Below are 12,103 nucleotides of genomic sequence, written 5' to 3' on the forward strand. Positions count from 1 at the left end.
GTGGACTTTGGGTTATGAAAGGCCTGTCTGCTCCCTTCAATTCTGGTACAGAAAACTAATTCCAAAGCTCTGGATGTGTTCAGAGGCATACTTTCCTTTAATTCATCTGTATGTCATTTACATCTGGTTCTCATTGTTAGTTTTAGTAAAGTCTGCTTACCCTGATTTACATTACCAATGGCATCTTCAACAAAGAAATTTTGAAATGAAATTGGTGGTATCTAAATTTCAGGTGTGCTACTGTAACTTTTCACCAAAGCTTTAAGGTTTTCCATTAATTTTGAATCGAAAGCTTAGAATCTTAAACATTAAGAACTCTGAAATAAGGAGGAAAAAACCATGCACATACCTGCTTTAGATTTTGATTTGTTCTTCAGAATCATCTGTTGATCTTTAGGAGCATTATCACCCCCTGCATTCAATCTACGGTTGGTTCTGAGAGAAGCAGAAATAGGTGCTTCAAGTGCATCAACTCTTCTACCTCTTCTGCTTATTTTCTCATTGGCTATAGCTAGCTTTCCAACATCTACATTTTGTTTTTCCTGAAAATCTTCCTTTTCAGGAAGGTTGTGCTTTCTTCTGACAGACATGGAAGGTGTCACTATTTTAATTTTGTTTCTTCTGCCACATTTTTCAAGTTTCCCTTTCCCAGTTGCATCATTTTCACTGGCAGTTTCACCTTTGTCTGGAGGTGGTGATGTTAGAGTGATGCTTACTTTGAGAGAAGGGTGTACCCGTGATGGAGTAGTTCTTTTTGCTCTCTTCCCCTTTGATTGGTTTTGGAAAACTGAACTACTTTCCAAAGACATCTTATCTTTTACAAAAGAGACCTTTCTGTTGTCACTTACTGGTTGGCCATTACTTTCTGTTGAGATTTCAGAAGGAACCGATTGCTTTCTTCTACCTCTTTTGGAAACATTATCTATTGTCACACCTTTTAAAACTTCTGGCATGTCTTCTTGATTCCCAGTATCAAGCAATATGGGCATTTTACTTGCAGAAACTGAGCTTGCTGCAATTGCCTCATCTGCTTTTCTTCTTCTGCCTCTACGTGGCAGATTCTCACTTGCAACAGTTGCAATTTCCAAAGCCTCACTTGGCTGTTCCACAGCACCTTTGCTTTTGGTTGAGGATGGCAATGGTAAAATGTTATTTTTGAGGGGAGAAAGAGCTGTTACAGGGGCAGTCTTTCTTCCTCTACCCCTTTTTAGCTGATTCTCTTTTACAGTGACAAGCATATTTTGGTCTTCTGTATCACCTGCCTGTTTACTGTCACATTCAGTGAGTATTTCAGGAGAAATGGTTTGTTTGTTTCTACCTCTCCTGAGTGGGTTTCCTTTTGCTAGGTTCAGTCTTTTTGGTGGACTGTGCTCTAATAGAGGTTGCTCACTTTCCAAGGGCATCTTAGGCATTTCATCAAGATTCTTTTCATTTTGAATATCTTGCAAAGAACATTTTCCTTGGGTAGAACTAAGGCTGCCCACTGTTGGGCTCTCCTTTTTAAGAGCAACATTTTCCAAAGGAGGTGGTATTTGGCATCCAGGAGCAGCTCTTCTCCCCCTGCCCCCTTTTGGCTGACTCTCTTTTACAGTGACAAGCATATTTTGGTCTTCTGTATCAGCTGCCTGTTCACTGACACATTCTGTGGGTATTTTAGGAGAAATTGTTTGTTTGCTTCTACCTCTCCTGGGTGGGTTTCCTTTTGCTATCTTCTGTCTTTTTGGTGGGCTGTGTTCTAAAAGAGGTTGCTCACTTTCCAAGGGCATCTTAGACATTTCACCAAGATCCTCTTCAGTGTGAATTTCTTGCAAAGAACGTTTTCCTTGAGCAGAACTAAAGCTGTCTACTGTTGCACCCTCATATGCAGGAGTAAGGTTTCCTAGAGGCAATGTCGTATGAGATACAGGAACAGCTCTTCTTCTGCCCCTTTTCAGCTGATTATCTTTTATGGTGACAACCATGGCTTGGTCTTTTCTATCAGCTGTCTGTTTACTTTCACATTCTATGGATGTTTCCTGAGAAATGTCTTGCTTGGTTTTCCCTCTCTTGGGCAGCATCCTCTTTGCTACTTTTTGCTTCCTTGCTGGACAATACTTTGCAGGAGTCTGCAAACCTTCCAAAGGCACCTCCTCAGTTTCATTAGGTTTCTCTTCTTTTTGAACTTCATCTAAAGAACACTTTCCTGGGGCAGAACTAATGCTGTTCGCTGTTGGGCCCTCATATGTAAGTGGAGTGTCTTCCAGAGGCAATGTCACTGAACATACAGGAGCAGCTCTTCTCCCCCTGCCCCTTTTTGGCTGATTCTCTTTTACAGTGACAGGCATATTTTGGTCTTCTGTATCAGCTGCCTGTTTACTGTCACATTCAGTGAGTGTTTCAGGAGAGATGGTTTGTTTGCTTCTACCTCTCCTGGGTGGGTTTCCTTTTGCTATCTTCTGTCTTTTTGGTGGACTGTGCTCTAATAGAGGTTGCTCACTTTCCAAGGGCATCTTAGACATTTCATCAAGATTCTCTTTAGTCTGAGATTCTTGCAAATAACATTTTCCTTGGGTAGAACTAAAGCTGTCCACTGTTGGACTCTCTTTTGTAAGAGCAACGTTTTCCAAAAGAGGTGGTATCTGGCATTCAGGAGCAGCTCTTCTTCCCCTGCCCCTTTTTGGTCGATTCTCTTTTACAGTGACAGGCATATTTTGGTCTTCTGTATCAGCTGCCTGTTTACTGTCACATTCTATAGTTGTTTCCTGGGAAATGGCTCGCTTGATTCTTCCTCTCCTGGGTGCTACTGTCTGCCTTCTTGGTGGACTATGCTCCTCAGGAGTTTGCACACTTTCCAATGGCACCTTTTGCGCTTCATCAGGATTCTCTTCATTTTGAATTTCCTGCATGCCTGGCTGTGACGCAATGGAAGTACTCTTTTGTTCTTCATAAGCACCATCCTTATCTCCAAGCATATGTTTTTCCCCAAGTGGTACAGAATTATCACACAGAAGATGAACTTTCATCCCTTTCCTTCTCCTAACATTATTTTCTTTAACTTCTGTTTCAGTCTTTGCCAAAACCTGTGTTTTAGGTGTTGTGTGTCTTAGACTTTCCTTTTTAGCCTCATTAACATCTGTGTTTGTTGTAAACAATTCTGCTTGTATTGAAGCAGCCTTTCCTCTTCTATTTCTTTTAAGTATGACATTTCCAGCGCTTTCCACTCCTGAAGTTTCAAAATTTTGGTTTTTTATTTTGTCTTGTATTTCTGCATTTTCTTCTAATTCTAAACTTGCCTTAGTTTGTTGAGCTGCCTTTCCCCCCTCACTTTCAACTGCAGAAGTGTTGCTTTCAGATTCTTGCTTTAGATTTATTTCAGTGATGTTCTGGTCAAAGTTTTCATTAGCTTGCACACAATTGACTGATTCTGCTCTCTGGGTGCTGCTTGTATGCCTCTGTGTATTTTTTGCATCATGTTCTTTTATGGATCTGGATTCATCAGCTTGCCCTCTTCTAGTTCTTCTAGCTGAAGGCAATGGTCCAATGATTTCTATATCTACTGCCCCAGAATTTGCAACTGGTTCTTTCACAAAATCAATTTTGTGTCCGTTTTCAGAGTCCATTCCCTTTAGCTGATGGCTTTCTGAAACACACTTTATTTCAACAGGTTCTATCACTGCTTCTGGTTTCAATTCACTAAATGTGTTACATGCAACATGTCCCAACTTGTCTTCTAATTCTGAAATATTTTTACTGTTGTCCTTTGGTTTTAGCAAAGGAGATATTCGTTTAGGTGATGATTCCAGTTTTGCTTCTTTATTTTCATAGTCATTTCTCATGGACTCTTAAAAAAGAAAAGCACATTCAATGTTATTTCTCAGGATATGGTGATTGTGAAGAGTAGTAAACACACTTATTAGCCAAGAAGTCCCAGAGGAATACTACATTGCTTCATAAATTTGCTTTTATATTTTGCCACGTGATATTTATATTTTGTGCTATTAATCATTCTTAACTTTAACAATACACCACTATTTGCAGATTATGCCACTTTACAGTGCTTTCCCAAACCTTCATATTCCAGAATCTCATAAATAAAATTATTCAAGTTTTGTTGTAATTATGAAGAATGCTTCAAGATGAATAAAATGCAACCAGGTTAAGCACTTCTTAGCCACACATAGCCTTAGAAATACTAAGTTACATTTAGAATGGACTCACGATTTCACCTAAACATTACTTAGTGATGGGTTCTTGTAGTCCTATGCTGGAATTCAAATCCAGTGTGTGCCGTTAGATGAGCCCTGGCTTGTTTGTTCAAAAGAACCCTTTGCACAGAGCTCCCACACTTACAACCTAATGTGCGTTATCTATACACTAAAGAATCAATGTGTAAAAACCATGCAAGTCGGCTTCATCCATTACCCTTTCAGATATACTAAAAAAGGTGAAGGTAAAGGACCCCTGACAGTTAAGTCTAGTCGCAAACGACTCTGGGGTTGGGGCGCTCATTTTGCTTTACTGGCAGAGGGAGCTGACGTTTGTCCGCAGAGTTTTTCCGGGTCATGTAGCCAGCATGACTAAGTCACTTCTGGCGAAACCAGAGCAGCGCACAGAAACGCCGTTTACCTTCCCGCCAGAGCGGTACCTGTTTATCTACTTGCACTTTGACGTGCTTTTGAACTGCTAGGTTGGCAGGAACTGGGATGGAGAAACGGGAGCTCACCCCGTTGCGGGGATTCGAACCGCCAACCTTTTGATCGGCAAGCCCAAGGCTCAGTGGCTTAGACCACAGCACCAGCTGTGTCCCATTCAGATATACTGCAAGCATCAAATTGGAACACCAGTAAAATAAGGATCCCATTTTCAATCATCAGTCGCTTTCCTATTGCCATTGTGTGATTTAGGACATAAGGTGCACATAAAGCGGTACAATGACAACAGATTTCAATGCCCACACATTAAAAAAATTAATCTCTATAACTGCTATGCAAACAGAAAATCAAGGCAGACAACATGCACAACTGTTAGCCATCTGTGTATTTGAAAGAACACTCCAAAAGCCTTGCAACTTTACTGTAATTACTTAATTCAGTCATTTTCAACCAGTGTGCTGTGGCACCCAGGGGGAATCTTGAATGATGGTCAGGGGTGCTGTGGGCAACACTGGCCTCTGCCCCTCTTTCCTTGCCTCCCTCCTCTGATGCCCTTGCATTTCTGCCCCTCAAAGGTTGCACAGGGAGGATGTTTGAAAAAGGGTGAGGGGCTGCCAGTTCTGCAGGCAAGGGGTGCCATAACTGGGCTCTTGAGCCCCACACAGGTGCTGCCGAACGTAATTGGTCAAGGGAGCCATGGACCCAAAAAGGTTGAAACCTTCTGACTTAATTTCATTCTAGTTGTTCTGAAATAAAACCATATTTTAAAGCAGATAAATAAAAGGTTTCGTTGAAATAATATTTACACACACCAAGCTCACCTCTGGAACTCATACAAGATTCATTATCTTCTTTCATTAGATTCACAAACTCTGGCAATTCAGCCTAGAAAACATACATAATTATTACAATAGCTGACATGAAAAGATGCTGGGCCTATAACCAGTGTTATACAATATTTGTAAAAGTCCAAGCTGAACTGACGTGTGTGTGTGGAACTGTGTGTTAAGTTCATTGAAGATGCAGGTACTCTTCGTAATATGGCTGATTTAGTGCTTTGTAAAATATGTATGGCAGTCCTGACCATTTCACAAGAGGCTTCATAATACTTACTGAACATACTAAATATCGAAATACAAAAAGATATAATGAAAGAGATGAAAAATAAATAGCAATGCTGCTATAATAAAATCATGAGTGCATCCAGTTTGCATCACAAGTGTACCAATGTCATTAAACACAATGTACAAGTGATCCAAAGATGAAACACTTTGAAGTAAAAGCAGTAGTGATAAATGATATTATGTCCCACCTTTTCTCCCTACAAAAAAACCAAACTATTTCATATATATTCAAAACCAGTTATTTTAAATGGCAAGATCTGGGCCAAAAAAATAAAAAAAGATTCTAATTAGTACTCAGGCAAGATTAGCCTCAGAGTTGGGAGTAAGGTTGATTCATCAAAATCAGGGGTTGCTTGTGCAACCCCACAGGTCACATATTTTCTCCTGGTAAAAAACACAAAGTAAGCATGTGTGCATACACTTTGCTTTTCCAGGAGATCAGGGCTTGCTGGAACAAGTTAGTCATTCTCTGCTCAAAATGCTTGATTCCACATTACAACCCAATCTGCATTTAGAGAAATGGCAGAACTGCATGTCATATAAACATGTCACAGAATCTTGCTGTGCAAGAAAAAATTGGGTCAGGTTAATGATTTCTTTTATTGAAATAATTAGTGCAATTTAAGTATATAAGACTTTTCTCAGATATTTAATATAGAAGACCTACCTTCTGTTCATCTGCAGCCTCCAACATTTCCTTAACACCTGTATAATCAACTTCAGGACTTGGAAAGCTTTGTTTAGGTTCGGTCATAAACCTTTGCAGTCCCAAGTAGTCATCAACTGGCAAAAACTTCTGCTTTGGTGTCTTCAGTAATCGACTAATGCCAACCATATCATCCATGGGTTCAAATCTTTGTTTAGGTGTTCTCAATAGCCTATGAATCCCTCCCATATCTTCCACTGCTTCCACTTTTTCCTTAGGTGCCTTGATAACATGATTAATAATAAATTTGGAGCAGACAGTGTCATCTGCAATAGACTGCAGGCTTTCTTTGGGCGTCCTCAAGAGTCTTTTGACTCCTGAAAGTGCATCAACTGGCTCTGGTTTTTGCTTTGGCGTTCTCAAGACCCTCTTAACTCCTGAAAGTGCATCAACTGGCTCTGGTTTTTGTTTGGGTGTTCTCAAGACCCTCTTCACGCCTGAAAGCGCATCAACTGGCTCTGGTTTTTGTTTGGGTGTTCTCAAGACCCTCTTAACTCCTGAAAGCGCATCAACTGGCTCTGGTTTTTGCTTCGGTGTCCTCAAGAGCCTCTTGACCCCTGAAAATGCTTCAACAGGCTCTAATTTTTGTTCTGGGCCTTTTCTTTTATCTTCCATCACTCCCTGTATAGTAGCTTCATTTGCTGCTGTGACCAGTGACATATTTTTCCCTACATCTTTTTCTACTGAAGAATTCATTACTATTGGAGTTGTAGTTAGGTCATCTTGCTCAAGACCAGAGATCTGTGACACTTCCTTCAAGAAGGGGGATAGGACATCTTGGTTGTAAAGTTTTTGTTGGCTTGCTGCACTGAAAGGTGATACAGACATCTCTCCTATTAAAAGATATAAAAATGAACTGTAAAAGGAGTTTTTGATTACATAAGAAATTACTGTTCTTCCTAGTGGAAACAAGGGACACGTGTCAACTCTATGCCACCTGATAAGGCAGAATTCTTGAATAAATGACGTTCTGCAGGAAAGGGGATGGTGCATGTGTAATATCCCAAAGACGGATAGTTAGCAGGACTAGGAATAAGAGGTACACTTTGTCATGTGACCAAGGTATTTGAGAGCAGAGGCAGTAAAGGAAGCAGTAAAGAAGTCCAGAAATGTTGTGAAATGCTGAAAAGCCACAGAATCATTCAGCATGCTGAATCACTGTGACTCATCATGAGGATGACTCATTCTCTGTACAGTGGTACCTCGGGTTAAGTACTTAATTCGTTCCGGTGGTCCATTCTTAACCTGAAGCACACTTTAGCTAATGGGGCCTCCTGCTGCTGCGCCGCCGGAGCACGATTTCTGTTCTCATCCTGAAGCAAAGTTCTTAACCTGGGGTACTATTTCTGGGTTAGCGGAGTCTGTAACCTGAAGCGTATGTAACCTGAGGTACCACTGTATAAGTAGGCAGGCAGACTCCAGGGGTCCTTTACCTTTCTCATAGAATATTTTTCTAAGATGAATTATAACTCCGAGAGAATTACAGCATAAAAACCTAACTGAGAATTTGCCAAACTTCATGTGTAGATACGTTTGCTTGGACCCCTACACACAGTCAGGGAATCTTGGGACTTTTTCCTCTTCCAAATGCAAAAAATCACTAAGTTACCAGACTGGAGAAAAGTTTTAAAAATACTGGTGATCTCCAACTAAGTAATTCACAGGCTAGATCCACTGAAATCTGCTTATACACAAGTCCACTGATTTCACTGGGTCTGCTCTGTGTATTACTTAGATGGATATCACCCACTATTTCCTACAACTTACATAATTTTCACATGAGGTGATTTCAGGGGGGGGGGGGGGAATCAAGTCGCCATGTAATAGTTAGCACTAGGGATATATACAAAACATGCATACCAGACTCCTCTGGAGTGTGCATTTCTGAGACGACTTCTGGTGTTGGTATAGTAGTCTTTTGAGCAGAAGAGGGTAAACCTGTCAGTGGAGTGTTGAATATCTCAGCCAACCCTGCAAACAGTATTTAAAGTTCAGTAAAGAAATAATCATTTAGTTTGTTTGCAATTGGGAGCAAAGGAAAACATAACTATTAAGAATTCATTCTCTTTGCTTGACTGCTCCCCAGAAGAACAGTCTTATATACAGTGCAATCCCAGACTACAACATCACACAAGATTTTCAAACATTAATGTTCATGGCAGTTTACAGCCACATGGTAGTTTATCACCCATTAGTCTGAACAAACTGTGATAGCTGTTGATGATGTATCAATTCCTCTTCCCGCTAATGATTTATTACATGCTACCTTTACAGATGGGGACGCGGGTGGTGCTGTGGGTTAAACCACAGAGCCTAGGACTTGCCGATCAGAAGGTTGGTGGTTTGAATCCCCGTGACGGGGTGAGCTCCCATTGCTCGGTCCCTGCTCCTGCCAACCTAGCAGTTTAAAAGCACATCAAAGTGCAAGTAGATAAATAGGTACTGCTGTGGCGGGAAGGTAAACGGCGTTTCCGTGCCAGAAGCGGCCTAGTCATGCTGGCCACATGACCCGGAAGCTGTACGCCGGTTCCCTCTGCCAATAAAGCGAGATGAGCGCTGCAACCCCAGAGTCGGTCACGACTGGACCTAATGGTCAGGGGCCCCTTTACCAAATGCAAGAGAAGGTACCCATGCTGAAAGATGGCAGCAGGAACACAAGAAGCCCTACCAATGTTGCTGGAGCACATGCCTTGGAAGCAGAGCATAAACCCTTTCAATAAGGGCTCATTTTCTCCAGGGAAGCAGAAATGAACAGATACTAATGGTCAGGGGTCGCTTTACCTTTACCGATTAGTAGGCAAAGAAAGAAAGATGCCATGAAGACATTTTCAACTTTATAAATCTATATTGCATGGTTCAATAAACCCACATACATTCTTGCAATAGGGAAGCGAGCACCTATGCTTCCATGTAAAATCCTGATTTCCTTCCCAGTCTCCAAGAAGTAATATTCTTTCACTCTGGCAAGCTGTGCTTCCGTAAAAAAACGCAGCAACTGTCAACAAAAATCAGGCAGGAACAGAGGAACTACACCTCTTTTCTTCTCTATATTGCAGTATAGAAAATTTAAAAATATAATGAAGAGGGAAGGTTCGGACCTGATCCCTGCATCAAGTCTTGATTGGGCCCAGTGCTAGCCAATGAAAGCTGCAAGACTGGCTTGGGATCCATCAGTTCTGGGCTATCTCAGCCCTACCCCTTGGAACACCCTATTTGTGGCTTTCTTCTGGGAGGGGGTTCTCTGACTGGCTCAGCATGAAGAGTAGGGCAGTGGGACACCTGTGCTCAATTCAAACCCCCAGTATTATATATTTTGAAACACTTGGGGAAAGGGCATTATTAGGGCTCTGCATATATGCTGCTACACTACAAGCACTGAGTTCAGTTAAGAACAGTTTCCTTTCTAAATTTTTAGCTACTGAAGATGACGAGATACTTTAAAGTCTTAGCCTGATAAGATCTCACTAGCTAGTTCGAATTTCTAACAACTAGAAATGGACCTTCAGTACCCAGCATACCCATTTCCCTGTTGCTGAGAATAGTAAAACAGAATTAAGCAAATCTAATCTAAATTAATTAATGATTTTTTTTAAAAAAAAACATCATTGTGGGGTGGGAGAGGGTGGAATTAAAAGACTAGTTCATAATTAAAACTAATATGAGTTTGGGAAATCACTAAATTCACATGCTTCCAGATTAAACAGGTAAATCGGGATTTTAGCAAAAGAGCAACTTTCATTCGGGGGCATTCAAAACCAGTATTAGTATGATGAAATGACTGCATATTTTTGGACCATTATATGATGGTATCACTACTGTATTACACTTGGTTTAGATATTGACCTACCTTTAAAATAATATCACAGTGCCATCTGTTGGCAAAACTGAGAGTTGGTAAATTGGCATGGATAAAAATCTTACTATAGTCAAGAATGGGTAAGTTGCCAATGTTAAAAACCACCCAGTCCCTTATATTCATCACTTTCCTGTATGCATGTTCGCAATATAATTTTCTGGCTATTAGGGATTGATAAGACTGAGCAGCTTTTATTTCTTAAAGTTTTACTGTACACCTAATGCTGTACTACAGACAAACACACTATAGGTTTTACATACAATTTTAAAAATGCTAGCTATTAAATCTGCCCAGATTTGCATTAAAAAATAGTTAAATGCAAGCTGTAAGCTTATTTTGCTCATGGGATAACTGTTTCTGACTAACAGATGTGCTGTGTGAGGAAAAGTAACTAACTCCTAATCTGTTGTCACTTCCTCATGCCTGGGAGCAGAATGAACCAGAGCTAGAACTAGGATAACCTGGATGTGCCTAAGGATACTCAATTGGGAGCTTTGATCTTAGCAAAGGCCCAAAAGGGCTTTGCAAGATTATTCTCTCAGACTGCTCCCCCTGCTCCTTGCAGGTTGTGCATTCCTACAGCTCTGAGCGTCTTGCTGGGTTCAATATCACCTAGGGTTAGTCCAGTCCTAACCTTACACTTTTAGAGGACTGGGAGCATATCAGAGTAGCATGCTGAAGGAAACAAGAAGGCTATCGCCATCCTGTCCTGCTTGTGGGCTTCCCATAGTGATCCGGTTGGCTACTCCGAGAAACAGTATGTTGGCCCAGAAAGCCTTTGGGTTAGCTCCAGCAGGTCTTCTTAAAAAGTTAACAAAACAGCACCAATCTATTTTATCCTTCCATTCACAGTTCTGTGGATCAAAGCCATAAGAAAGTCTTATAGCAAGTGCCATCTTAGGATGTGAACTTCCTCATGTGATAAGATAAATATATCTTAAGATGGCACTAGCAGCCAATGGTTTTTTACGAAATATACTTGGAACTTTGTGACATACATGCACTTTCTCCATTACTACAGCTTTATCCTTGCAAAAACATAGATATGTTGAGATATATTGACTAGTTGAAGGGCACCAAGTAAGATTCATGGATGAGCAGAGATTTAAACATAGGTCTTTCTGGCCCGTCACTGACTTAAACAGAATGCTACTTTGTACAAACTAGGTTTGATTTTGTTAGAACAGCATGTGTTTGTTTCAAACAGTAAAACCAACCAAGTTCTTTATATGACCAATCCAACCATTTTCCATGGGATGCAAGTGAACTCCTTATAGGCTTGCAAAATATAAGGTACTGTACAAGGGAAAAAAATCATTTCACCAAAACACTAACAATTTACCTGTAAAACTTTCATTTAAGTCATCATGTTTCTTCAAAGGATAGTTGATCATCACTTTAGGGACTTGTACAGCAGCATTCACAATACTGGTATGAGCTTTTCCAATCACAATTGGAGCAGGGGAATTTGCATGGCCTGTAGTAAAGTGACCCTTGACTTTTCTTATTGGCGTTTTTAGCATGGAAACATTGTTCTGAAAACAAAATATACAATTAAACCTTTGAGTCTGATCACTGAGGCTCAGAGTGAATGTAAGTCCTGGTGCTCGCAGCTCAATTACCATTTACTTCAAAGTTGGATACAATTCTGAATGTCAAGTCCAGCATGCACAATAAATCCAAGCAAAAAAAAGCAGACAGAGCTTTCATCCATTTTTCCTTCTTGAAACATTTTGCTGCTTGGCAGCAGCAGAAACTACAAACATAGAGCTCACATCTGGCCAGT

At 40.6% G+C, this 12,103-nt stretch overlaps 1 protein-coding gene across 6 annotated transcripts in view; it reads right to left on the reverse strand.

Moving 5' to 3' along the window:
* MKI67 (marker of proliferation Ki-67) overlaps positions 1-12,103 on the reverse strand; it is a 36,456-nt gene that overhangs the window by 5,503 nt on the left and 18,850 nt on the right. For all 6 annotated transcript variants that reach the window (XM_083506100.1, XM_083506095.1, XM_083506099.1 and 3 more), the window contains 5 exons: positions 11,660-11,852; positions 8,322-8,432; positions 6,423-7,294; positions 5,453-5,516; positions 350-3,820 (listed from right to left, as the gene is read on the reverse strand). In XM_083506100.1, the coding sequence (XP_083362226.1) occupies positions 350-3,820; positions 5,453-5,516; positions 6,423-7,294; positions 8,322-8,432; positions 11,660-11,852 (4,711 nt within the window). The remainder of the gene's footprint in view (positions 1-349; positions 3,821-5,452; positions 5,517-6,422; positions 7,295-8,321; positions 8,433-11,659; positions 11,853-12,103) is intronic.

The sequence above is a fragment of the Podarcis liolepis genome (genome assembly GCF_965112155.1).
Source record: "Podarcis liolepis genome assembly, chromosome: 5".
Classification (NCBI taxonomy): domain Eukaryota; kingdom Metazoa; phylum Chordata; class Lepidosauria; order Squamata; family Lacertidae; genus Podarcis; species Podarcis liolepis.